Consider the following 27,300-nt stretch of genomic DNA (forward strand, 5'->3'; position numbering starts at 1 on the left):
TCGCTCCTGTTAAAGTCAAGAAGATGACTGGCAGGCAAAAGGGATCTTGGACAAGGTCACCGAGAGTACAAATGGTAAAAAGACAGTGCAGAAAAGCTGAGCGTATGTGGAGAAAGACGAAACTAGTAGTCCATTATAATATCCATAAAGACAGTCTTCATGCTTTTAATATGGAACTAAACACTGCTAGGCAGACTTTCTTTTCAAGCCTTATAAACAGCAACTTAAATAATGCTCGTACACTCTTTGCAACGATAGAGAGACTCACAAACCCCCCCAGTCAGATTCCAGGTGAACTACTCTCTGAAAGCAAATGTAATGAGTTTGCTCATTTCTTTACAGATAAGATCAATAATATTAGAAATGCAATCAGCTCATCCAATCAGCCAAGTTGTGTCGATATCAAACAAGCTCAACCACAACTTAAGAAATCAGACATTATGTAAACCCCTCTTGAAGTAGAGCAACCTGGATAACACCCTATTGAGCAATTACAGGCCAAATCTCAAATCTCCCTTTCATTGGCAAAGTCATTGAAAAAGTTGTTTTTAACCAGGTTAACAATTTTTTAAACTTAAAGGGGTGTTTAGACAATTTTCAATCTGGGTTTAGAGCACATCACAGTACAGAGAGCGCTCTTATAAAGATAATCAATGATATACGTCTAAATACAGATTCAGGTAAAATAACAGTGCTGGTATTGGTCAATCTCAGTGCTGCATTTGACACTGTCAATCACAGCATACTTCTGGATAGGCTGGAAAACTGGGTTGGGCTGTCTGGCACGGTCCTCAAATGGTTTAGATCTTACCTTGAAGGTAGAGGTTTCCATGTCAGTATAGGTGACAATAGGTCAAGGTGGACACCTATGACATGTGGAGTCCCACCAGGCTCGATTCTGGCACCTCTCCTGTTCAACCTTTACATGCTCTCTCTGAGCCAAATAATGAGAAAGAACCAAATCTCCTTCCACAGCTATGCTGATGACACTCAGATCTACCTAGCCTTACTGCCTAATGACTTCAGCCCCATTGACACCCTCTGCCAATGCATTGATGAAATTAACAATTGGATGTGCCAAAACTTTCTTCAGTTAAACAAAGAGAAAACTGAAGTCATTGCGTTTGGGAACAGAGATGAGGTTCTCAAGGTGAATGCGTACCTTGGCTCTAAAGGTCAAACAACAAAAAATAAGGTCAAGAATCTTGGTGTGACTCAGAGTCAGATCTGAGTTTCAACAGTCATTTCAAAACAGTCAGTAAATCAGCATACTATCATCTCAAAAACATAGCAAGAATCAGATGCTTTGTTTCCAGTGAAGACTTAGAGAAACGTGTTCATGCTTTTATCAGCAGCAGGGTGGATTACTGTAACGACCTCCTCACTGGCCTTTCCAAAAAGACAGTTAGACAGTTGCAGCTCATCCAGAATGCTGCAGCCAGAATTCTGACCAGAACCAGAAAATCAGAGCACATCACACCTGTCCTCAGGCCTCTACACTGGCTCCCAGTTACATTCAGAATAGACTTTAAAGTATTATTACTGGTCTATAAATCACTAAATGGCCTAGGACCTCAATACATTACAGATATGCTCACTGAATACAAACCCAACAGATCACTCAGATCTTTAGGATCATATAAACTAGAAGTTCCAAGAGTTCAGTCAAAGCAGGGTGAATCAGCTTTCAGCCACTACGCCCCTCGCTGCTGGAATCAGCTTCCAGAAATGATCAGATGTGTTCCAACATTAGGCATGTTCAAATCAAGACTAAAAACACATCTGTTTAGCTGTGCCTTTACTGAATGAGCACTGTGCTGCGTCGAACAGATCGCACTATTATGTTTTTTTCTTCTTCATTCTTTTATATCACATTTTACCTGTTTTTATGTTTTTTAATCAGTTTTATTATTTGTTTTTATTTATTTATTTGTTTTTTACTTGTTTCTTTTATTCTTGTTTATGTAAAGCACTTTGAATTGCCACTGTGTATGAAATGTGCTATATAAATAAACTTGCCTTGCCTTAACTTTCTATTGGTGTATCGGTTAGCTTTATGTGCTTTTGAAAGCTTGAAAAAGAGCTACTATATCTAACACTATTATACATCATGGAGGAGCCAGAATAAAATGTAAAACTACTCTGACTGTGTTTGTCTCATTGAAGAAAGTCTTTTACACAGAGGATAGCTTAAGGGTGATTAAATTACGGGGTAATTTTAATTATAATTTTGTGTCAACAAATCTTTAAAAGCAAAAAAAAAAAAAAAAAAAAAAAACAAGTGCTTCCTTTAGAGAAACAAAGGCTTCTTCAACTGTTTTAGCAGCCATATGGGAATGTGTAATGTGCTGCTAATCATGGAACAGTCTCACCTCCCAAAAAAAGGTGATTAAACAAAGATTTAGTTTGCCAACAATTTCATTCCCTTGTAGTGTTGCCATCTTTGTTAGTAGCTCTGTGACCGTAGGTGGGAGCATTGAATGACAGCCATAAACCTGAATGTGTGTGAATCTGCATGTGCAAATCAGCAGAGAGTCAATGTGGGAGGCTGCATTTGCCAATTTATCATCAAATTGGATTTCATGCTAAATATAGTGTATTATTAATCCACCTATCCACCGGTGGCCTCCAGACATCAGCGTTGACAACAGGTCTCTTCACTTTAATTAAACATGTCGTCACGATTCGCACCACAACTGTGGATAGCTTAACACGTGCCATTATTTCATCATGCCTCAGACTAGGAATGTCAATTCCCACACATTGCTATTATTGATTGTTTTCTTAATTAACTATCGATTAACTGATTAATCATTAACCTTAAAGGAATAGTTTACACAAAAAATGAAAATGTACTCACCCTCTAGTGGATCTTCCTCTGAAAGAAACTTAAATCAGTTGGAAAGTGGAGGATGAGCAAACCATGATAGACATTTTTGGGAGGACAATCCATTTAATAATGCAAGATGTGTTTACTTCTGTGGTACATTGTCACCAGCATGACAACTTCTGCAAATGACATGTGAAACACAAGCATCCATGCCAAATGGAAATTAATTATGGCAAATTGAAAGAATTCATGATTGATCTTTTAGTTGAACCATTTAGTTACTAGTCAAATGTTATGATTATTATGCAATCTGTCAGTAGCCATAGTACTTTTTACTGGGCGTTCATTTCTTTCCAGTGTTCATAGGACATGTGTTAATTACGGGAATAGGTCACCTAAAAATGAAAATGTACTCACTTTTAAGTGGTTCTCTTTTGAATTATTTTCTTTTTGTTGAACAAAAAAAGATGGGGGAAAAGCAGCCATTGACATGCATATTAGCGAGAAAAAAAATGACCAAGGAAGTCGGTGGCTTTTTTTCAACCTTCTTCAGAATATCTTCTTTTGCGTTCAACGAATAAAAGAAACTCAAACAGTAAAGGATGATTAAATCTTGCCAATTTAAAATTTTTGGATGAACTATCCCTTTTTCGGAAAATTTGGGGGTCAACATTTACTGAATATCCATAAGTTATTAGCTCTATTTATGCATTTACATCCTATACAATTTCAGTGATTGTACATTAGATGTTCATGAGCTTAATGTAACAGTCAGCTTTCTGAAAAGGATTAGCATATCATAATATGCTAATCCATTATAGATAATTGATCCAGTAATGCACAACCCCAGATGAACTGTTAAGCTGATGCGCTGTTTTGTTTCTCAAAGCAAAGTATCAAAAAGTTTTTAATGAGCTTATGTGCTTGCTTTCATTTACATTTGCATCCGTGTGAGCTGCTTGCGCCACAAAACTATGCATGCTAATGACTTAATCGACTTTTGTTGAGGTGTATTGACAATTATTACACAGCTCTCTGGAATACTTCATTCTGGCAGGTCAATCATGAAACTTCAAGGTATACTATTTCTGGAAAACTAGCTAATCCTAGTGCTTAGAATGTATTAATACATGTATTTATATGCTTTTTTGTCACGCTGTTTTTGACGGTTTGGCACCATCTTGTGGCTCAATAATAGTACAAATAGGTTGGTGTAGGCTGCATTTAGTTGTTTTTGTTTCTGTAAGTTTTGTTTAATTAAGTAACTAATAAATTATTACCTCTCATATCAATGCTTTGTGTCTAATAGTTTAGTTTTGTAGGAGGTAGCTGTGAAATAATCAAGATAATGTATGTAGTTATGACAAACATAAAGTCCTTCATTATGTGTCACGTTGGGCTTTAGTCTGTGAGAACAATCAACTAGATTTATGCTATGCCTTTAATGATTGTTGTTTAATTGTCAGCATCCCTTCTTCATACAGATATAAGTATACTTCTGATTTAAATGGATAGATCACCCAAAACTGAAAATTCTATCATAATTTACTCGCCCTTTAACTGTCACAAACCTGTTTGATTTTCTTTCTTTTGGTTCACTAAATTTTAAAATACAAAAAATTTGTAACCATTCACTTCAATTTGTTTATCTTACTATGAAAGTCAATAGTTACAGGTTTTTAGCATTTTTTTCTCTCCTGTGTTTAATAGAATAATTAATCTCATAAAAATTTGGAACCCCTTGAGGTTGAGTAAATAGTAAATAAATTTAGATTTTCGGCTGAAACGTCCCTTTAAGTTTCTGTTGGAAATTACATTCTTTGCTAGAGAAGACTAAAGTGTAGTGTCTTTTTTTCTTTCGGTCCCCCCTTGTGACTCTCTCTCACCCATCTTTCTGTATTTATCACTTGACCTCTTCCTCTTCTCTTTCAGATCAGTCAGATGCTGGGCAATGAGATCAAGTTTGCGGTTAGAGAGCCTGTGGGACTGAGGTAAAACCCCATTCCTGTGCTGTTCTGCCTCTCTCTGCTGTGCGGCGCTTCGGGGAGTTTGCTTTAATTCACATCATTTATTACATTCGGCCCTGGGTCACCAATGCAGAAAATAGCAGGCCTCAATTAAAGTACAGTCATTTTGACATGCTGCAGCTGAACCCTGAACCCAATAATTGTACAAATTCAGCTTCTGTTTTAATGATGTGTATCATTCTGTCTGTTTCTGAACACTAAAGCAAATGATTTACATACGAAGAATCTCCTGCAATGTTGTTATTAAAGTAAAAATGTATTTATATAGCACATTTTGTAGAGAAGTAGTCACAAAGTGCTTTACAGTAAAACAAAATGTATATTAAAACAGCTTAAAATCCAAGTACAAATAACACCAAATGAAAATCCAGCACATCTTCCTGTTAATTTAAACCTGCCTAGTTAATGGACATTAACCCTCATAACACATATTTTCTCCACATTTTATCATTAAAAACAGTTACATACAAAACAATTGTTACTTTTTTTCTTTTTCACATTATTTGCAAATATAATATTCAAATATTCATTATAATATTTAAATATAATATAAATATTCATGTGATAATTAAGCTGAATTTTCAGCAGCCATTATTTATAGCTTAGTTTTTAGTGTCATTGATGATGATAATTACTATTATTATTGCTGCTGCTTTTTTTAGTTCTTTGATAAATAAAAATAATAAAAATGGTTGCACCCTACAAATTTAAATATTTAAATATTACAGAAAAATAAATAAAATAATATGACTGAACTGGTGAACTGTTGTGTTATTGTGAATCATCAGTGTCACAAATGTACTTATTCCTTTGGTAACCTACAAATATTGCAGAATCTCTACTGTTTCTTGTTCGTATTACATGAGAATATTTATTTCAGTATATTTCAGGATTTAAAAGCAGTTTTAAATCACAGATATATCATCTCAGACTTTCAAAAGTCTCTCTATAGCATTGCAAAACTGGCCATGGCATTCTAATATAGAGCATGCACAATCAAAGTAAGCCATTTCCTCTTTTGACTCTACCTTTTTCTTTGCTCAAGGTTATGGATTCTCTTCTCCGCCGTGGTTTTCACAGTCATGGCGCTTATGGTGAGTTTCATACTTTAAGCTCCATATCCTCTCAGGACCATTACTTCTCCTTTTTTTTTTTTTTTTTAGCAACATTACAAGCCTATTCTTCATTCAATTATTTTGTATGTGTTATTTTTAGGCCCTAGCCTTCCCTAACCAGCTGTATGAGGTTGTATTTGATCAAGAGCAAACAGTCACCAGTGTCTCCATACGTCTTTATGGAGGAGCCATTCTCAGTAAGTCATATCCAACTTATTACACAATGCAACCATACACTCAACAAACAATATAACAATTATCTTGAGTTAAATAAAAATTAGACTTATAGTAATTAAATAAAATGTAAAACTTTTGTTGGTTTAATTGTTAAATTTGGTATGTACTTTGATGTTGAACAGACATAAACTTCGTCCCCAATAAACATCTTTTTAATTACTACAGTATGTGTGTGTAAATCCGTCATCACATAAAGGCCTTGTGTCTCTTCAAAATGTTTGCATTATACTGCTCAAACTATTATTTTTTTATCCTAAAACATAGAAGGCACGTTTTTGGTTTAAAAAAAGATCAAAATGAAACCCAGGTTCATTGGAAATGCCTCAGACTTGATTTGTGCAAACTGTAAAATACCTACATTTCTGTGCATATTTCAGATGGCAAAGCCACTAGAGGGCGCTGTCTACAGTTTTGCAATTGAAATGCATTACTTGGTGTACATTTCAGATACACATCCTTCTTTTACACATTCAGTAGATAGCAGGCCTTGTGTACAGATAGCAAATCATTGACCTAAAGCCAATCAATTTTTTTTTTGGTTTGTTTTTCCCCACACACTGAGACAGATGTAATCCTTTATTTTATGGCTAAATAAAGAACTGGTTGTTTCAACAAGTACAGCACTTTCTTTATGCTCTGTCTGTGAGAGGCTAGAACAGTTAGGGGAGATGGGGCAAATGGCTTGCAGTTTAGCTCAGCATCGACATATATTCAGACAATATTGTATTAAAGGAACACTCCACTTAAAAAAAAAAAGACAAGAATACAAAATTTTGTCTGTCAAAGTAGGTCAATATTAGGAGAGTTTAGATGCAAAAACCTCTCATATTTTCTTCTAAAATTAGCATTTTTCACCGACTCCTGTGTGCAGGCTCAGTAAAAATTTTACTTTTATAGTGATGAATAAGTTATTAACATTGCCTTTAAAGTCAAATAACTGAACATAAACATAGGAGGCTGACAAAAATGGCAATTTTAGGAGAACATTTCAGATGGCATTTAGAGGTTTTTGCATCGAAACTCTTCATTTTCTTTACTGAAGCCTATTTAAACAGATGCGTTTCTCATATGTCTCTGGTTTCAAGGCATCCTCTGAAACCACTAGTTCTCTAGTGTTTCTTGACTATTACAAGGGAATAAGAGTGACAATATTTCCCAGCAATATTGGCCTAGAAAATAGTATATATATTAGGGCTGCACGATATATCGTTTCAGCATCGAAATCGCGATGTGCGCATCCGCGATAGTCACATCGCAGGAGGGTGCGATGCAAAAAAAAAAAAATAAAAATTATATATATATTATGGGTGGAGCCGAACCGGAATACGGTATTCGGAAAAGCAGGAATAGCTGTTTTTACGAATACTTATTTCAAACAATACTTGATAAATTATTTGTATTTGGGAACAAGAAAAACATTATATCAAAAAGCTGCGTTTCCTCATGAGACCGCACTGCATGCCCGCGTGAGTGAGTGAGTGAGTGAGTGAGACGTTCAGGAGTCGGTGGGCGGGGTGGGGCCGGGGTAAGGAGACTGAGCAGGCTGCTTCTCTATACAGCAACAGAGAAGGCTTGGCAGAGCGAAAAATACTTTTCTGCATTACTATTTTTGTTTATTTTATCATACTAAAATAACACGTGACAGAAGTTCACTCAAAAGTGAAAGTTCTTTCTGTTATTTACTAACACTCCCGTCATTCCTACTACTTTCAGAACATAAATTTTGATATTTTACCATATGAAAATGCAATGCAGTTATGAAAATTGAGAAATTAAAGCAATACAGAGATCTGGTCCCCGCGTCAGGTCAGGGTGCACCTGTAACCTTAAAAACGCAGACGCGGCGGAGGCGCACTAAACTCACACGGGAAAGAACTGGGCATTCAATTCATGTTTTAGTGAAATAATTCTTTAAATACAGCTCTTTTGATCTCTAAAGGGGAAAAAAGCAAAATAAATTTGTCGTTAAATTAATTTTAGCAAAGACGCAACTGCCTGTCATTTTCACATTCGTTTTTCAGTTGGGGATTTAGTCTATTAGAGTAACCTAATAAAATTGTTTTGTTGGAGACTGTAGTCTACACAATAATCGATATTATAATTTATTATATACATTAGCTATTATTAAAACTAAACTATACAATTGATAAAACAAACCCCTTTTTAATGTTTGCTTTCATTTTGACACCGCTAACAGTTGTAATAAGAAACATCACATTATGCAGAAGCATGCAGTCTCAAGTTAAAAACACCTTTTGAGTTTAAAGATGATCAGCCTGCCAAGTCAAGTTTACAGTGTCATAAATGAAATGGGTAGCATGAGTAAAGGGGATTTGCCCAGCACACAACCTCATGCGCTGCTGGTAGGCTGAATGATAATCTTTAAAAAATATATAGGCTATGCAATACAAAACTTTAAACATTCATTTATTTTTTAATGAAAAGAAAAGAAATCAGGAGAGTAAAATATAATTTAAACCACTGGTCTGGCGCTGATACTTTATTGTTTGTATCCAAAAGAAGGGGAAAAAAGCAGATGAAAACCTGGCTGGGGAGACGGCGATAACATATCAGTTCTTCAGCAAAGATCACGACATCATTGCGATGCGTTTATCATACAACGCAGTTCGTGTTTATAATCATTAATATTAACTAGTATTGCTCTCTCTAGACTTAGTTTTAGGGCTTGTTCTTGTCGGCGCAATATAGCCTCGGCTTATTGCACGTACGAATCCGATTGTGAAGAATGATTAGCGCTTGCATTTTTTTTTGCATCCTTTTCGCAAGTTATTCATTTGTTTTGTTTTTTAAGTGGTGCGAACATTATTTACTGGCAAACATGTTCCTCGATCTCGTACATCAACAAATAATGTAGCCTACCTAAGTTAATTTACCTTTTATGTAAGAATTAAGGAATAACCGAATTTAATATTAATAAATAAAACATCCGTATAAACGTACATGTTTATTTTTGAACTTTCGTTAATAAAACAACACAAAACTGTTTATAAATATTGTAGTTAAATATTACATTACTTTAACTGCTTGAAACTGTATAATAATAACAATTAAACGTTACATTTTTAAGAACTTAACAAAAAGTCTAAATGGCACTTTACTAATCAGTGTAATGATAATATAAATATTAATAATTATACGTAAAAAGAAAATATTAACCTAGTAACAATATAAGTCAGATGTTTAAAAAAACAGCGTAGTTTCTCTCCACCTTTTGTAGTCATATTTTAAATTATTTGCCAGAAAAACTAACATGTTGACTTTGTCCGGTTTAAGTGAAGAATGGGGTTATAATGTTTCCAGCAATACACTGTCAGACGGTGTGCTTGTAGTGAAAATGCACAGACAGGGTACTTTTTCACAACCATGCGAGAGAGGGCTTCTGCTTCTGTTCCGCCGCCTGCATTTCTCGCAATGCAGGTTTCTCTACTCTGCGGAGCGGCGCGTTCTTTAGTAGTTACCAAATAGCCTATGCTCAATTTCTCGTCAATGTCTTCCATTTATCACTTTCTCTTTTGTATCTGGCCATTTTTGCAAACGCCTCTGCCATGCCTGGCTGAGCTGGGCTTCTGCGTTTAGAAGACAGGAGTTGATTAAAGCCTACATGGCTTTTTTTCCCTCGTCGTCAATCGCCACTAGCTTGCATGATTCGGGACCCGTGGATCTGCGTATCGATGGATTTGCTCCTCAGTGTTTGGACTCTCAGCACTCAGCAGTGAATATTAAAACACACTTTACTTAAAACCCCCATACAAAAAGCTTAATCCAAATTGATTCGTTCACCTTTCTAGTTCGGCACGAATCCAAAATGTTCCCAGATGTAAGAGTTCGTTTTCTAACAAGATTCATGGTTGAACTTGAACTTGCTGAATCGCGCCTAATGTTATATTCTAACAGATATGTAATACTTGGCAACATAACAGTAATTTGTGTTTTAAAGTGCGTGACGTCACGTACTACGGCCGGTGGCAATGGACAACCGAGGTGGCAATGACCACCGCGGTGACGCGGTTGTCATGGTGACCGTCACAGCCCTAGTTTTAAGTATATATATATATATATATATATATATATATATATATATATATATATATATATATATATATATATATATATATATATATATATATATATAAATATATATATATATATATATATATATATATATATATATATACATATATATAAAAATATCGCAATATATATCGCAGGGGAAAAGAATATCGCAATGTCAATTTTTTCCAATATCGTGCAGCCCTAATATATATATATATATATATATTTTTTTTTTTACATTAAGTCGGTTTTATTACTTGATACAACTACAGAAGACTCGAGCTTTAAATAGGAAAATTATTAAAAAAAATTTTTGAGTATTTTTAAGAAAATTCCAATGGTCAAATCCGTCATGCTAAGCTACTGTGAGCTAAAAGTGACACCACTAGAATGAGAAACGTGTTAAAAATGGTTCGAGTCAATGGTGTAACTCTAGGAGACTTGTAAATTGAGCCTTTTTCAAAAAAATGTGGAGTGTTCATTTTCATAGTCTGTCACTTAATCATTTTTATAACATGACATGAATATAGGGAATATATTTGGGTGGATATATCCAATCTGAATTATGGAAAATGATGCATCAGTTTTTGTTTTCATTTTGTAAAAATTGACAGTTTTGGACAAAACTAAATAAACGACAATTAAAACAAAGCACCTTGTCCATGATTATGAAAACTGCACCAGGAAAAATAATCCCCATCTTTGTTTGTAAGATTATTGAAATTAATATTTTGGATGAATTACAGTCTACCTTTTATAAATACAGTTAGCTGACTTCTTCAACACCATTATATTATTATTACACATACACACAATATATTATTACTTTCTAAACTTTCTGCATCTTATCAGATGTCATGTTCTTAACAGATCTACTGAACAGACTCCTCTATATGTCTTTTTAGCCTTTTCCTCAAGGAGGTGTTAGGATGTGTGTTTTTGTGTTTGTTCAGCAAGTAAATGGCCAGTCAGCCAGTGAATTGTGAAGAGAAGCGTGGAGGAAATAATCCCCTCAGAGCTGCACGCATCTCTCCACTGCTCTTTCACTTAATTGCAACATTAAATCGGACTCTTTCTGGCCCACTGCAGACCACGCATTTCCACAAATTATTATTGCAATTATTCCACTCTCTACCTGTTCCCTTTCCATATCTGACCCTCAAATATTAAATAGACGAGACATAAATTTAATATTAGTCATTTACGCCTCCTGGCAATTGTTAAGTATGTAAGTGTGTGATTCGCTGCTGTTGTGTGTCTCTGGGTCAACAGGAAGAATTTTATATTGCAGATCCCCCAGACCATAATGTAACATTTAAGTTTAAGTAAATAAAACAGAATATGTACGTCTTCATTTTAAGATTCTGTTTTTATTTATGCATTGGTTTACACTTAGAAAATGATCTAAACTGTAGTGGACAAAGTACACTGGATGGATAGTTGGATTGACAATGGTTAATTGAATTGAATTTGTAACATTATAAACAGTGTTCCCACAGGTCATGGCTTTTCTGTATTATCATGGAATTTTAAAAGACCAATCCCAGTTAGGCATAGGACAATAATCGTTTTCAAGGTATACCAAGGTTGGGAAAAGTTAAGGTTTTAAAACTGCCTAATGTTCTGCTTTACTGTTCCTACGGTATGTAAGATTTTGTTTTTGTTTGTTTTCTTAGGACAATTGTATCTCCAGCAGAAAAGATCTCCAAAGATGTCATTTTGAATCATAAAGAAATGTGTGTTTTTGAAACTAATGAAGACAGCAGAAGTCAATGATTCATTTAAATTATTTAGCCTGACGTAATATTAATAAATGTCCAAAAATAAATTCTCAAAATAAAATACAGGGCTTTATTTTAATAATATAGGTGCAAAGTCTGATGCGCAGGGCTCAAAAGCATTAAGGGGGTATCTGAATCCACTTTTGCTATTTTAAGGATGGAAAAATCTGCTCTGCACCATGGCGCATGGTTTAACAGGGTTGAGCTTATTCTCTTAATGAGTTATAGGTGTGTTTTGAGAATAAACCAATCAGTGTCTCATCTCCCATTCCCTTTAAAAGTCAGTTGCGTCGCGCCATGGAGCATTTGCTATTTACATGACGGACATTGTTAGTGGAAAAACTGAACACTTCACTTGCAAGAAAACAGTCAAACAGACCATCTGCAGAACAAGAATGCCTATGTTGACATGGACATCAGTATCAAGTTTGCCTTAATCTAATTAAGACAATAATGAGATTAAGGCATTTACATGAGTTTCTTTTTGAATGTTCCTTTCATGATCCTGCTTTACATTTTATAGCACATAGTTCGAGTAATGTTATCGCGTCACCACACTATCCACATTTCCTCCGAAGTTTGTGTGGGTGGATGGGTGGGTGGGTGGGTGTTTTTTCCTGTCGCAAAAAGTCCTACATAACTGTAATAGTTCAGTTAAGGTGTTTTCATGTCTGTGCTGCACTTCAATAATGCAAATAAAATCAGCATACTCCACACGTCTTAATTTGTTTTCTCTTTAGTTTGATTATGACCTTAATCTGATTAAATTAATCAAAAATCACTGTTTACATGGTCTACTCTTAATCAGAGTATTGTTTTAATCGCATTAAAATCGAATCGGTGGTGTCCATGTAAATCGACTCGATGAGCCTCCTCAAATTAGCCTTTACTTTCTCTCGTTCATTGATAAGGAAGGTGTCGTACGCACAGATATCCATTAGCCTACATAATTAATTCTGTTTGTTGAGCGCAAGGATTTGTTTCAAAACTATTTCTAAATTCAGTTCGAATTTCCAGCAAACAAATAAATGAACAATATAAGAAGTGTTCAAAAGTTATATCCAAACACACATGCTATGCATAACAGGTGGACGAGTCTAAGCTTGTTTTTAATAAAACAAATAAAAATATGCATTTAATAAATAATACTACTACTAATAACAATTTAATTATAACATACCAAACAAAGATGAAGGCATGGAAGCAGTGGTTTTTGTATTTATGTTGAAAATAATATTTAAAAAATATATATTTTAATCCTTTAATTATTTTTTTGTTTGTAAAGATATTTGCGCATTGCTGTACATCTTGTGTGAATTAAACAATGTGTAAGCGAGCCGCTCCACTAACGCGCACTGTGCTGGACTTCAGACCTGCTTTCAACTGGTCTATTGAACAGTCTTTTTTAGTTCCTCAAAATAGCAACGTACCAACAATGCACCTTAACACAGCTCTTTTCTAGACCGGAACACTCATGAGTCCACAAAGTGGCACAAATGGGCTTGCTATTAAAACAGTGTGGCAGAAAACAGGAAAACTAGGGTTGTGGTTGTCTTAGAATAGCAACACGTCATTAAAGAAACGTCTTGCGCCTTATTGCGCGGAGTGTTCGAAGGGGAAAAAAGTTTTAGTTTTCTCCCCAGACATTCAAAAAGAACATATTTTATAGCAGTAAGCGCAACCAGGAACCGTGATATTTTTATCAAAAGGTATCATACCATCAGAATCTAATACTGGCCCATGTCTAAAAAATCATGAATGGTACCAAAAAACATGTATTATATGTCAGTGTATTTTCAGTTGTTCAGTAGGAATATTATGAAGAATCCTTTTGTGCGCACATGAAACAACAATTTTGACCTTTTTTTAACCAATTCGGTATTATTTTGTAATGTATGTTTTACTTCCTATTTGTCAAAATGTTTTTTTTTCTGTTTTTTATTTATTTATTTATTTATTTTTTAATTGCAATGTTTAACCTGTTATGTCTATTGTTAGGGTTAGGCTATTTTTCATTGTCATTTTATTACTTTGCCACTTATCAACTGGCAATCGATTAATATGACTTATTTTATTGAGTTGTTTTGCTGTAAAAATATACACAAATTCACACATCTTAGTTCTTTATTATTTTTTTTACCTTAAGGACCACTGGTCTTTATGTATAACAAGGGAACATTGAGAGAAATACAAAGTTAGTGTTTACCTACTACCTAACCATAAATCCTAATATATATTATATCTGGTACATGAGTGACTCTAAATAATTAAAATAAACTAAATTGATAAAACCTCTTTAACAATAACATCAGAAAAATTATGTTAAAATTAAAAATTTAAGCAAACGATACAAAAAATGTAGCCTTGTTTAAATAGGCTTTGGCTGAATGTGTATTGAAATAATGTCAGATGATGAATCTAAAGCATGTGACTTAAAACCTACAGTATTGCACACCAGATAAAAACTTTCTTTATGAGAATATAGACTATATATGTGAAATATAAAATATGTATTTCTATATGCAAATATAAAATATAGTGCTATTTGATATCAAACAATGTAGATGGCGCAGAAAGAAATTGAACTGTGTCCTGGCTGGCCAAAATCCACAAAAATGGCTTCTTTTGAGACATTTGGTTTAATTGAGTTCAATTTAACGATAGCAGAATCACAAAATTCTGGAGGGACTGCTCAACACTAAAGCTGCCTATTTTTATTATAGGTCACACAAATTCAGCTTATTAGTCAGAGATTTGGCGAGTGGGAACTCTTTAAAACATTTAATTTTAATTAAATTAATTATTTAAAACATACAATATAGTGTAAAACATTCAATGTAAAAAAGCTAGGTTGTCAAAACAGGTTGTTTATGTATTTATTTATTCATTTTTTATTTGTCTGTCTTTCGATCAATGTAAACCCTAAACTTTTAGTGTGAAGAAAGTCCATATTTTTCACACTTGTGTATTTTTTCATTGTTTGTCAGGTCTGTCACTGATCATGTGGAATGGGCTGTACACTGCAGAGAAGGTCATCATCCAGTGGACATTGCTCAGCGAGGCCTGCTACTTTGCCATCCAGTTTTTAGGTTTGTTTCAATGAGAACTGAAGTCTTCTGCATGCTGTATGTTGGCAGATCTAGATGTGCTTTTTTATGTCATGATGGCACTGCCCTCTAGTGGTTGTTGTATATCAGTGGATTTACTCAAGTATGCAGTTAAAGAAATTATTAGAATTATTAGTTTTACTTTGTTAATTTTAATTGAATTTAATTATTATTTTGATTCTTTTATATTTTTCCCAATTTCTTTCTTTTTTCCCCAACACATTTCTAAATATAATAGTTCTAATAACTGATATCCTTTATCTTTGCCATGATGGCAGAAAGTGTTTTACTAGACCTTTTTTCAAGATACTTTTCAGCTTAAAGTGCAGTTTAAAGGCTAAACTAGGTAAATTAGGTTAACTAGGCAAGTTTGGGTAATTAGGCAATCCATTGTATAACAATAGAAAAAAAATTTGCTCAAAGGGGGCTAATAATTTTGACCTTAATGTTTATTTTTTATTTATTTTTTATTAAACTGCTTTTATTTGAGCCGAAATAAAAATAAGACTTTCTACAGAAGAAAATATATTGTAGGAAATACTATGAAAATTCACTTCATTAAATATCGCCAGTATGATTTGTATACAGTAGTCGTGCGGATTAGCTCATACATTAGTGAATAACCCTAGTGCATGTTTTACAACATTCCTCAGTCTGTCAAACATATTTTATTCGACTGTCCAATCAAATGACTTGATTATTTTCTAAAGTTTTGCCAGAATACATTTTAGAATAATTCATACATTCATGTAAAAAGTAATGATGTAATATTACTTGTGTTTGTTTGAATGGTTGAACTATCTCTTTTATCCTAATAGTCAGTAAGTTGATATTTGTAATGTGATAAAATATATTTAAAATGAATGATGTTCCTTTAAACTTTTTATTCTTTAAAGTATACTGGAAAAAATAAAATCATTTTTTTTTACTGATAATAAATGAATCTTTTCTGTGCTGCAAATAAATTTAGAACGGTTTCCATTAGCTCTGCACGATATTGGAAAAATGTAACATTGCGATATTTTTTTATTCTGTAATATATTTTGCCATATGAATATAATTTCAATAGATGACTTCACTGTTTGGAAAGAATTTATCATTTTAGACTGATTGATGAGAATCTGTAGGGTAGTGCATAAAATATAATAAACAATCTACAAGCATAGGGAAATTCAACAAAGAAAAATATGCAAATTATATAAACTGTGTTTTCTTGTGACCTGAAAACTCAAATCATATTCAGCCATACAGTAATTGAATAATCAAATGTAAAATAACACTGCATAGTCTTAATTTTATAAACAATTCAATAGAATTAATTGTTAATAATTTTTGAAAAGTTACAAACGGTGCATACATATAGCATAATACAGTTTCTATTTTTCTGGTGATAAAGTCAAATCATATATCTTCTGACCTATAGGCCTACTGTATATGACAGACGACATAATCTAACTAAAAACATGATGTGTGCTTTAAACTAGGCTACATTATTTGAGCATTCCTTATGATATTGATCTGTTGTGGCCCAGCTTATGTTTCCTTTTTTTAATTCTAGGTTTTTCTTTGAAATCTGTAATAGGCTAACACTGTTGACCCTAATCATTGGTAAAAAACAAAACAAAAAAAGCTTTTTTTTAGCAAAGCTTGATATTTTTCTGCAGGTTTGATGCAGACTGAACTAAACTGTGTGAGGCCAGTTTTACTTAAGAAATATTCCTTTTTCTGTTAATGACAATCCATATTGCACCCGTCAGTTTCACTTTTAATTAATTTAATCAACTACTTTGACCACAGAGACAAACTTTACAAACTATTCGCAGTACTGAAAGTATTCCTCTCGGAAGAATAAACTCCCTCAGATGGATAAGAAAATAAATTTACAGAGCGGCACACGTCGCTTCTGCGCAGCCAGTGCGTGAATAAAGCACTTGATGCATCACTGAGACACAGCGAGCAGCACTCCGGTATTTTTGGACACTTTTAAAACTTAGCAGCACAAAGGGGAGAAATCAGTGTGAGGATCTGTCCAATGTATTATTGAGCCTTTTCTAATTTAAAACCTCAGGTAGGCCTACTTTGTGTGTGATGAGCAGGTAATAACCCTCTCTACTCCAGTGTCGCGAATGCGATATGCTGATCTAACAGACACAGCGCAACATGATTTAGAAACCGCAATAAACTCCTTGCTGCAGGTCAAATGAAGCCATTTAATGCAAACTAAATGCATTTCTCCACTGATTATTTATATTAACAGGAACTCTTGGAGAGTTTTTCATGTTATCATGAATGCAACATGCAGTTTGAATTGTGAATAAATGAAGAATGATTGACAGGCACGGCGGCGGGAGGCTCTGAACTGAACATGACTTTAACCACTTGAATATTTATCTGTACTTCACAATAAACTATAGAATGGCTTCAGAACATTTAGAATATACTAGGCCTACATGAAAACCTTCTAGTGCCTTATTATAGGCTACCTTCATGGCTTTTGTTGGCTTATAAATTATACAGAATAATTTGCACGCGTAAAATCAGAATTTGGATTGGTACTAACTGGTCGATACCCAATCCAGCAAAAATATGCGCCATTGAACCGATATTCAACCCAAGTATCAGGATTGGTGCATCCCTACATATCAGACTTTTTCAGTGACGTTTGTTATTTATGCATGTCGTAGATTATGTGCATCTGGCATATTTGGTATCATACAGTCAAAGAATACGCATAAATTGCAAACATATATACCGTATTTCCACAATTTCTTCTTTGTGTTCCAGTGACCTCCGTCACTCTGGTGGAGCTGGGCTCTCTTCCAAACGCTGCCATCCTCCTTCTCCTCAGCCGCATATTCTTCCTCACCGTCACGCTCTCCTACTACTACCATCTGGGACGCAGGCCCAAAAAGATCTGAGAGGCAGCTTTCCACACAGCTGGTACTTGGGGAGTTGAGTTGAGGCCACTGGGCTGGAGTTTCCATTAGAGGCTTCGAACAGTAAAAACACGGTTAGAAAACATCAACCTGTTCACCTGGTGGACGACGCCGACCCCAACGCCTTCATTTTTATTTCAGCTTACACAGAATACGGGACCTTGCCTTCAGAGCAACTCCATCTCTACTCTTTGTTTCCTATTTTTTTATGCTCATGATGTGGTTAAATTATTTAGATCTTTCTTTCAGACAGTGTAGCTCTTCTCTTTTTCATGTAAAGTATTGAACGCCGTAGCCAAGCTGGGCGTAGTTGTCTGTAGCTAACAAAACTCTGTCATTTTCCTGTAATGCCAATAAATTAGTCATGTGACGTGCGTGAGTTTGGCTAGAAAACACTAGGATTGTGTTTTTGGTGTTGGTCATTCTGTGTTTGACCAGTTAATTGCCCTCGAGTGAGTCTAAATGCTCGTTTCATCAGTTGAACACAAAAGAAGAAATTTTGAAAAATGTTGGGAGTCATTGGCATCTATTGCAAGGAAAAAAATACTATGGAAGTCAGTTGCTTATTTTCAACATCTTCAATGTGTATTTTCACTTGTATTTAATAGAAGAAAAAACTTGACAATTAGCAAACGATGACAGGATTTAGATTTTTGGGTGGCTGTTTCTTTAAAACTTGTCACTGGTTGTTGTGTGTTCATCACCACTTTATCACTGAACCAGGAACAACAAGTTCTCGTATGGAAATGATTATAAAAAGCTGATGAAAGCATGAAAGACACAACAGGCTAGTTTGTTAGCATTTATCTTGAAAGTCCTGCTAATATGTCTCAGATAACTGCAGATATTTATTATTTTCTGTTTCCAGTCTGTTTTCAGAATATAGATAATCAAGAAACACCTTTCTATTGCTTTTAGTAATGCCACAGAACATGGTTGTGTAGCACAATGGCATGTTTCGTCCATTTCAACAAGCGATGTAGCAGTATTTTCCCTCAAAATGTCCATAATATTGCCTTAATATGCTAAACTGCACAAGCGTTCTACATGTCAGCACACTGCCAGGCGTTTATGTTCTTCAAAAGCTATGTATATATTTAATCTGTCCTGTTGATTTGCAGTTTTCTAGTTGCTTATTTATTGGCCTACCCTAAAGTTCATATTTTTGTGGTATCACTTGCATGTTTGTTTAATCAGAATATAATGCTATATGCCCTTGATGACAATTCTCGCACCAGTTCTGCTGAGACTAACTGCAAAATGAGCTGTGTGTGTCTGTATTTACACGATTGCTGCCTTGTCTGTATTTCCTATTATTTTTTGATTGTCTATTGATAACAACAGTGAAAATTCCCACTAAAGGAAAAACAGAATCAGAAGCATTTTATAGCTTTAATTGTATTGTAGAACTTAGAAGGAATCCTGGATGGAAGCAATACATTTCTCAAGAACCTACAAGGGAATGTACAAGGTAACCATGCGTGGTGGATGTTATCATATGTGATCGAGCTTCGGTGGATAAAAGTGTGTTGTTTGTGTACAGTATGTGGAAGTAGCAGTTTCTCTTTAGTAGACTTTAATTAGGCTTTAATTTTAAAGGGATAGTTCATGTTAAAATGAAAATTATCACTATCCTCTACCATTAGGACACAAACTTAAATGATCATCAAAAAAAAGGAGATTTGTTTTATATTTAGCTTCCATCATTGTAAATGGGTTCACCCAAGATTCTGACATTTCAAAATGTTCATGAAGAGATCCAAAATAAATATCTATTTGATTCAAGAGGTTAGCAGTCTCCTGAAGAGATTTGATTTGGCTTTTATTGGCATATAAAGATTGATCAGCGAACATAAATGCTTTTCTTACTTGGAGTTTTTGTCTTGTTTCTAGTGCTTTTCTTAAAATTCTCAAATCAAGAAACTTTTTCTAGAAACGCAAACACAAATTTGACTTGTTTTCAGAAGTAATAGGTTAAAATTATGTGAGTTTGTCCTTAGAAACAAGCTAAATAATCCTTTTTTTTTTTTTTAAACTCACTTATTCTTGACTTTTTGAAAATGACAATATTTTTGTTTGCCTAGAAAATGTTTCTTGATTTAAGAATGTTTTGATTTTTGGACTAGAAACAATACAAAAAACGGAAGTAATAAAAGCATTTTTGCAGCGTTCACATGCAAGAACAAACTCTATTGGCTCTCGCTGAAGCTCAAATGTACCATGTGACAATAATGCTCATCACTGGTTCTTGCATGTCAAGCAAAGATTCTTGAGATTGTGTGGGTTCTGTAAATGTTGGTAGCTGATTAATATTTCTGTATGAATAGATTTATATTCAATAGCCAGATCTGTATGAATTTGCTTTTTGATGTATTTCTGACTGTTTCCATCCAGCAGTGTCTTGGGTGAACAGACTTTCAATGGAGGAACAGAAATACCTCTGTCTTTTGAAGATAAACAAATGTCTTACTGGTTTGGAACAATGTGAGTTTGACTGAGTTTTCATTTTGGGGTGAACTAACCATTTAACATCAAACCTCTGCTGTACATGTGAACAAATATAGGGGGTTAGCCTTATAATGTTAAAAGCTTGCGCTTCTTTCTTAAGTCATATTGATTTAATCTCAACATTACATGTGAATTAAAAACCTCTCTTCTTTTCTGCAAATATTTTTCTTTGAACCAAATCAGTCCTAACTAGTAATTCACAATGGGCATGGCTGTTACTATATGTTTTGTTCCTTTTATTATTATTTAAAAGCAAAGCTCTCATCCCTCATAACACTCCCCTATCTAAATATGATGGTGGCAAACGCCGAACATGAATCATTTGTTAATCAGGTCTCCTGATCAGAATTGTGTTGCCATACAATTAGAGATAAATACCTGTTTAGCTGCTATTGTGGCTTTAGCTGTCTGTCAGCGGTATACATAATGCCTCTGAAGGGATATTAATGTACTTTTTAAATGTGTGTGTGTAAATATTTTATTGAGAGATGTTATTGTTATGGACCTGCATTGTTATCTTTTTGAAATAAAGAAAATGTACATTTATCTTAACTGCCACTCAAATTTGTTTGTTTTTTGTTGTTAAATATAAAGCCTCCACCTACAAACACACACGCACACACACACACACACACACACACACACACACACACACACACACACATACATACATATGAAACCGGTGTACCCGGATGAAACCCACGCGAAGGAAGGGAGAACATGCAAACTTCACATAGAAACGCCAACTGAGCCAAAGTTCGACCCAGCGATCTTCTTGCTGTGAGGCGACAGCACTATCTACTGCGCCACTGCCTTGCCCATATATATATACACACACACACATGCATACATATACATATATATATATATATATATATATATATACATACACACACACATATATATGTATGTGTGTACAGTGGCGCAGTAGTTAGTGCTGTCGCCTCACAGCAAGAAGGTCGCTGGTTCGAACCTCGGCTCAGTTGGCGTTTCTGTGTGGAGTTTGCATGTTCTCCCTGCCTTCGCGTGGGTTTCCTCCTGGTGCTCTGGTTCCCACCACAGTCCAAAGACATGCGGTACCGGTGAATTGGGTAGGCTTAATTGTCTGTAGTGTATGAGTGTGTGTGTGAATGTGTGTGTGTATGTTTCCCAGAGATGGGTTGTGGCCGGAAGGGCATCCGCTGCGTAAAAACTTGCTGGATAAGTTGGTGGTTCATTCCGCTGTGGCGACCCCGGATTAATAAAGGGACTAAGCCGGCAAGAGAATGAATGAATGAATATATATATATATATATATATATATATATATATATATATATATATATATAAAATAAAGTATTTAATCTTGAGTTGCTAACGAAAATATTCTTTTTTTTCTATTTGGTCTTGGTTATAACTATAATAAAATGAAATAAATTAAACTAAATAAAAATAAAACATTGGTTAAAATCAATCAAAGGAATATACAGTAGTAAAACTTACAAAAACATAAACCAATTCAAACAAATAATGAAACTGCAATAGTTCCCCAGTTCTATTAAAATAACATTGCTTTGGTTTCAGTTATGGGCTTATGTTGCATTAAAGTCATTTGACCTTGCTGCACTGTAACCCATTAAAAGTATTCTAGGAACTGCATTGTATTGGTATTTCTAAGATGTGTGCCTTCTTGAGCATTTATATTTGTAAATAAATATCCCCTAAACATTATCTACAACTGTTCAATAGTAAATATTTATGTTTGCAATTAAACGCAGCTCCAGTTTATTTATTTATTTTTTTTAAGAATTATTATTTTTTCTTTTAGGTTATTACCTCCAATACAACTGAAATGAAAACGAAAAGGGTCTAACCAGTGATTTCACAAGCTTCATTGTGTCTGAGATGATGCATCATAAAGGCTGCATTCAGATATTATTGGCTGAAACAACAACTTAGCAGCCTAAGCTTTTTTTAAATTATATATATATATATATATATATATATATATATATATATATATATATATATATATATATATATATATATATATATATATATATAAATTTATTTTTAGCATGGTTGTTTCCCCTTTTGGCCGGAGGAGGGCAGTGTTGCACATGCCATCCATCTATCGATTAATTTTTTATCATAATTATTTTTTTTTTGCAACAATTGGTCAGACTTTCACAGTATTTTAGTAGAGAAAATCCCTTCAGCAGAGTAACTTAATTACATTTTACTGTATGTGAAGCGACATGTCTAGCTAATTAATTTAAACATAATTTAACAGACTTTAATCTTAAATTTTATAATAATAAAAAAGTAACGTTATAGAAACTATATAGAAAAAATACCCCTAAATTCTAAAAGACTTTGAACCAGATTTTGCTGTGACACAATCCAGAAAGCTGGATTATCAACACGTTAAGATCTTAAATATTTAAGTATTTACACAAAATGCTAGCTGTGAAAGGATCCTTAGCGAGGAGAGTTTAGAATTATTTCGTTTGAAGCTGTAAAGCAGCACGTGTGGTGGTGAAGTCAGTTTACAAACTATTATCTAACAAACTATTTGACACTCCTGTCATTAAAACATTTAATAGCACTGACTGCTCGAGTTTGGTTTGTTTAATAAATAGTAAATGCATACTTTTAAAGTAGTGGGAGTAACTTCCAATGGCGGGGTTTGGCGGAAACTGGTCATCATGATAGTGATCATAAGCGGCTGTTCGTCTGGCTAGTAAAGGGTTAATGTGGTTTCTCGTGAGCTGCTCTCTTTTTGTTCAGACTGTTAGTAGCACAACAGCGAACTAACTGACAGCTGCTCCACGGATCTTCGCTGCGACTTGACACAAAACAGGTAAATGATTTCCCTTTTATCAATAAAATGGTAAATACAGATTATAGTAAAGTGATTTAACTTGCTGCTGGCTTGAAGTAGTGCCAACACGTAAAGCTACTAACTTTTTAGTAGGTCCTGATGTGACGCTTCTAGCCCTGGTATAGCTTTCTGTCATGTAAAACTAGTTTGGTGGAAGTTGTTGCAGTGTGTTTTCTACTTTGTATTCAGCTTTAAATGTCCGCTGATGTGGCACTGGCAGCTTGCACAGTTTGTAATGCGTTCTTGAAGTTACCGCTGAATTTACAGCGACTTACAGCAATACGCTTATACGGCACACACGCGCAGCTGTGGTTATTAAATGACGGTTGAGCTTCTTTAGAAACTGGGAGTCTCTTTATGAACAAGTTGTCTTCGTGTTACTATACCGAGGCTGGTTGGTATTAAAAAGAAGCGTTCTAGCAGCTTATGCACGTGTTTTGTGTTATCCTCACAGTCCCGCTGCACCTCCAAATATTAGGGAACTATAAAATTGTGATTGAGGCCTGAGTTTTAATAGAAGTCGACCAAATGTTATAGAAAGTCATGACAATGTTTGTCGTGAGTTTTACTAAATTTACGATTCAATATGTTCCATATGGTATTCCCCATATGGTTTCTCCGTCTTAAAAAATGTTTTAACACCAACATTGTAATTCATTTACTTCAATATATTGTCCTATTGTTATTTCTCAGACATGATTTGTTGCATGTTATGATATAAAGTTTTCTTATTTGTCAAATAAAACTGAATTGAAATGCAGACAACAAATCTGATGTAAACCTTTCTCACCATTTGTTTAAATAACATTAGTTATACACATTTTTATATTAATAAATTAATGCTTTGACTGAGCTCTTTCATAGCCTTTTTTCAGCTAATAAACATTTTCCAGCAGAAGCTGAAATCTTACAATTCACAAAAGTATTGCAGTCAGTTTCAAAGTGTTCGGTCACTGTAGTTTTTTATATAGAACAAAAAGATTTATCTCTCACATATTGTTAGTGCCTGTTTGACTTCCACGTTTTACAAAATATTTTTATTATATAATTATAATTGCAAAGATGCGAATTAGACTTTTGCCAAAACTAGAATATTCCATAAAACATGTATGAATACAACTGAAATCCCTTTAAGGCAAGTCATTTCACTTGGCGGCCATCTTTGAAACGCCTCTCAGGCAGTAAGCTCGGGCATTCTGTTTGAATAGGAAAACATCAAATTGTTCAAAATTGTTTGCCAAGCTTAAAACTACATTCATATTACAAATAACAATTAACTGTATGTTTAGTTTAATTTGTAAATGATCGAATCAGACAAAATTTGCCGAAGCTCACGTCTGGTCCAAGCCCCTCCTCTGGAGAATCGTCCATCTATAGCGATCGATGATTGGTGTTCCTCGGTCTTTATTGGCCATATTGGCACCATACACTTTTCATAATTCAAAACTATACTATTGACATGTCTTGCGTATTCTATAGTCTTTGGTAAAACACTGAGCAAGAATGTTCTGGATGTACTGTACCACTTTAATGATGGACTTTGGCTAAGGGATTTTAGAATGACAAAAACATGGTTGATTTGCTGGATTGTCTGTTAATGCCATGCCACATCCATTAAAGCTGTTTATGTTATCACAAGATCTGTTAAAACAAAATCACATGCTTTTTTTTTATCAACTTGCTGGAATTTACGTTTCCATTATAGTTTATGCTCATTAATGCACAGAATTATGGATTATCGATATGAAAGATACATCAATGCTGCCTTTAAAATTTGATTAGAAGAAGGTACCTCCAGAGACCAGATATGGAGGAGAATTTAGATTATAATGTGCTTTGGTGCAATTCTGCTTTGGGATGTAGTCATATTTTCCGTTAGCACACAAACATTTGGAAAACTTTGTACATGCGTCACATGTCTTTCATTGCAATGGGCAGGAACCCCCAATCTCAAACTTGAGACAGTCAACCATCAATTTGACATTAAATTGCATGCATTTTATGCTAGTAAATTACTTAATTAGCACTCATCATGTGTATTGTCTCTTCTTGTTGAATCACTGAATGCCTCGATTTAAAGTTGCTTTGGACAAAAGCGTCTTCTAAATAACAAAATGAAAATGTAAGTCACTTGTACTAAATGTTGATTAGAATAACCTGTTTAGCAAGATTCTTTTCAAACTTCATCACAGCACAGTGTGGCCTGAACAAAAAAGCAAAGTATTTAACAAACACATTCTGGGATATTATTAGGGTCACTGCTCTGCTGTCAGAACGGTGACATCTGTCTATAATGAAAGCACAGATGTGGAAATGGGTCAGAATTGAGTTTGGGCTCAGCTGTAGATTATCCATGAGGTCCATAAAAGGTTAAAGCTGGCAGACCTCCCAGGACGTGTCTCTGACTGGAATGAGCCAGGATACAGATGTTCCTCTGCTTTTACTTGTCTTTTTCCTTGCTGGAAAACTGATGCTTTTTGGAGCCAGCTAAAAATGGGATGCCACTGTGTTTTCGAGAGCCGCTTTGCCAAGACAGGCCCACAGCAGAAACTTAATAGGCAGCTCTATTTCATAAGGGAAATTTAGGTTTGGGGGAGCTTTCTAAAAAAAGGTTTTATGTGCAACAACATTCCATGTTGGAAACCAGTAAACTTGTTGTAACTTTGCTTGCATGTGTAAGAACACGCTGCACTTGAAGATGCAGTTTTCAATTAAATGTTTTGTTTTAGATGTACTGTAAGCATAGTTACGAGGTGTTTTAGTTGGTGTTAATTATTCTATTTAGGTTTTTCTCAGTCTTTCTATTTAACTGTGGGGTTGGACATTTAAATAAAGATTCTGGATTTGGAGACATCCATAAAAATCCCCAGCATCAAGTAAAAGTGCAACCGACAGCCACATTTAAAGTAAACATCAAGTAGATTTCACAGTTTTATTGAATATTGCAGTATATTTATTTTTGGACATTTGTATTAATTATATATATTTTTAGTTTTATTATTATTATTATTATTATCTTTTTTTTATCATTCATTCATTTTTTTTCAGCTTAGTCCCTTTATTAATCTGAGGTTGCCTCAGCAAAATGAACCGCCAACTTATTTAGCTATTGTTTTACATAGCAGACACCCTTCCAGCTGCATTCCATCACTGGGAAACATCCATACACACTCATTCACACACATACACTTCGGACAATTTAGCTTACCAAATTTATCTATACCACAGGTCTTTGGCCTTGTGGGGGAAACCAGAGCACATGCAGGAAACCCACACCAACACGGGGAGAACATGCAAACTTCACACAAAAAAATGCCAACTGACCCAGCAGAGGCTCAAACTAGCTACCTTCTTTCTGTGAGGCGATTGTGCTATCCACTGCACCATCATCATGCCTATATTAGAATTATTATTGTGATGATGTACAGTAGATGTAGTATTAGTAGTAGTATTTATATTTTTTATGTATCTTCATGGGTCAGACGTTATTGGCAAAATGTTACCAAAATAAATACATTGTTCATCAGAACTATTGTCAAATATGAAAATTCATTAAATGAAGTGTCAATTTGTGACATATGCAATATGCAGGTTGTATGCATGCTGCTTTTCCCCCCTAAAGCTAACTCTGACAATTCATCACATATTTCTGTTGAGCCAGTAGCCAGTCCGAAGTGTTAAGCCACATTGAAAATGGCAGCATTTTGAGTGTGCACACATTCACTGACTGAATTCTGCCCTCTCACAAACTTATCATAAACAACAGCATTGAAACTATTTAAATGTATTATGCAGATGTAGTTTTGAAACACTATGCTTCAG

At 34.5% G+C, this 27,300-nt stretch overlaps 2 protein-coding genes across 5 annotated transcripts in view; both read left to right on the forward strand.

The window, feature by feature from the left end:
* Window positions 1-21,167, forward strand: part of tp53i11b (tumor protein p53 inducible protein 11b) — a 133,370-nt gene extending 112,203 nt beyond the window's left edge. For 2 of the 4 annotated variants that reach the window (XR_015514325.1, XR_015514326.2), the window contains exons 4-9: window positions 4,763-4,821; window positions 5,903-5,951; window positions 6,073-6,169; window positions 15,052-15,153; window positions 17,956-19,999; window positions 20,192-21,167. Coding sequence is in view for 2 of the 4 variants with exons in the window: in NM_001077249.1 (NP_001070717.1) it covers window positions 4,763-4,821; window positions 5,903-5,951; window positions 6,073-6,169; window positions 15,052-15,153; window positions 17,956-18,089 (441 nt within the window). In the remaining 2 variants the exon portion in view is untranslated. 4 annotated transcript variants of the gene reach the window in all.
* Window positions 21,168-23,360: 2,193 nt separating this feature from the next.
* Window positions 23,361-27,300, forward strand: part of cd82b (CD82 molecule b) — a 55,827-nt gene continuing 51,887 nt past the window's right edge. Inside the window, 1 exon segment of the mRNA NM_212663.1 lies at window positions 23,361-23,457. The gene's annotated coding sequence lies outside the window, so the exon portion shown is untranslated.

The sequence above is a fragment of the Danio rerio genome, chromosome 18, assembly GCF_052040795.2.
Source record: "Danio rerio strain M-AB ecotype USA chromosome 18, GRCz13ab, whole genome shotgun sequence".
In the NCBI taxonomy this organism is placed as follows: domain Eukaryota; kingdom Metazoa; phylum Chordata; class Actinopteri; order Cypriniformes; family Danionidae; genus Danio; species Danio rerio.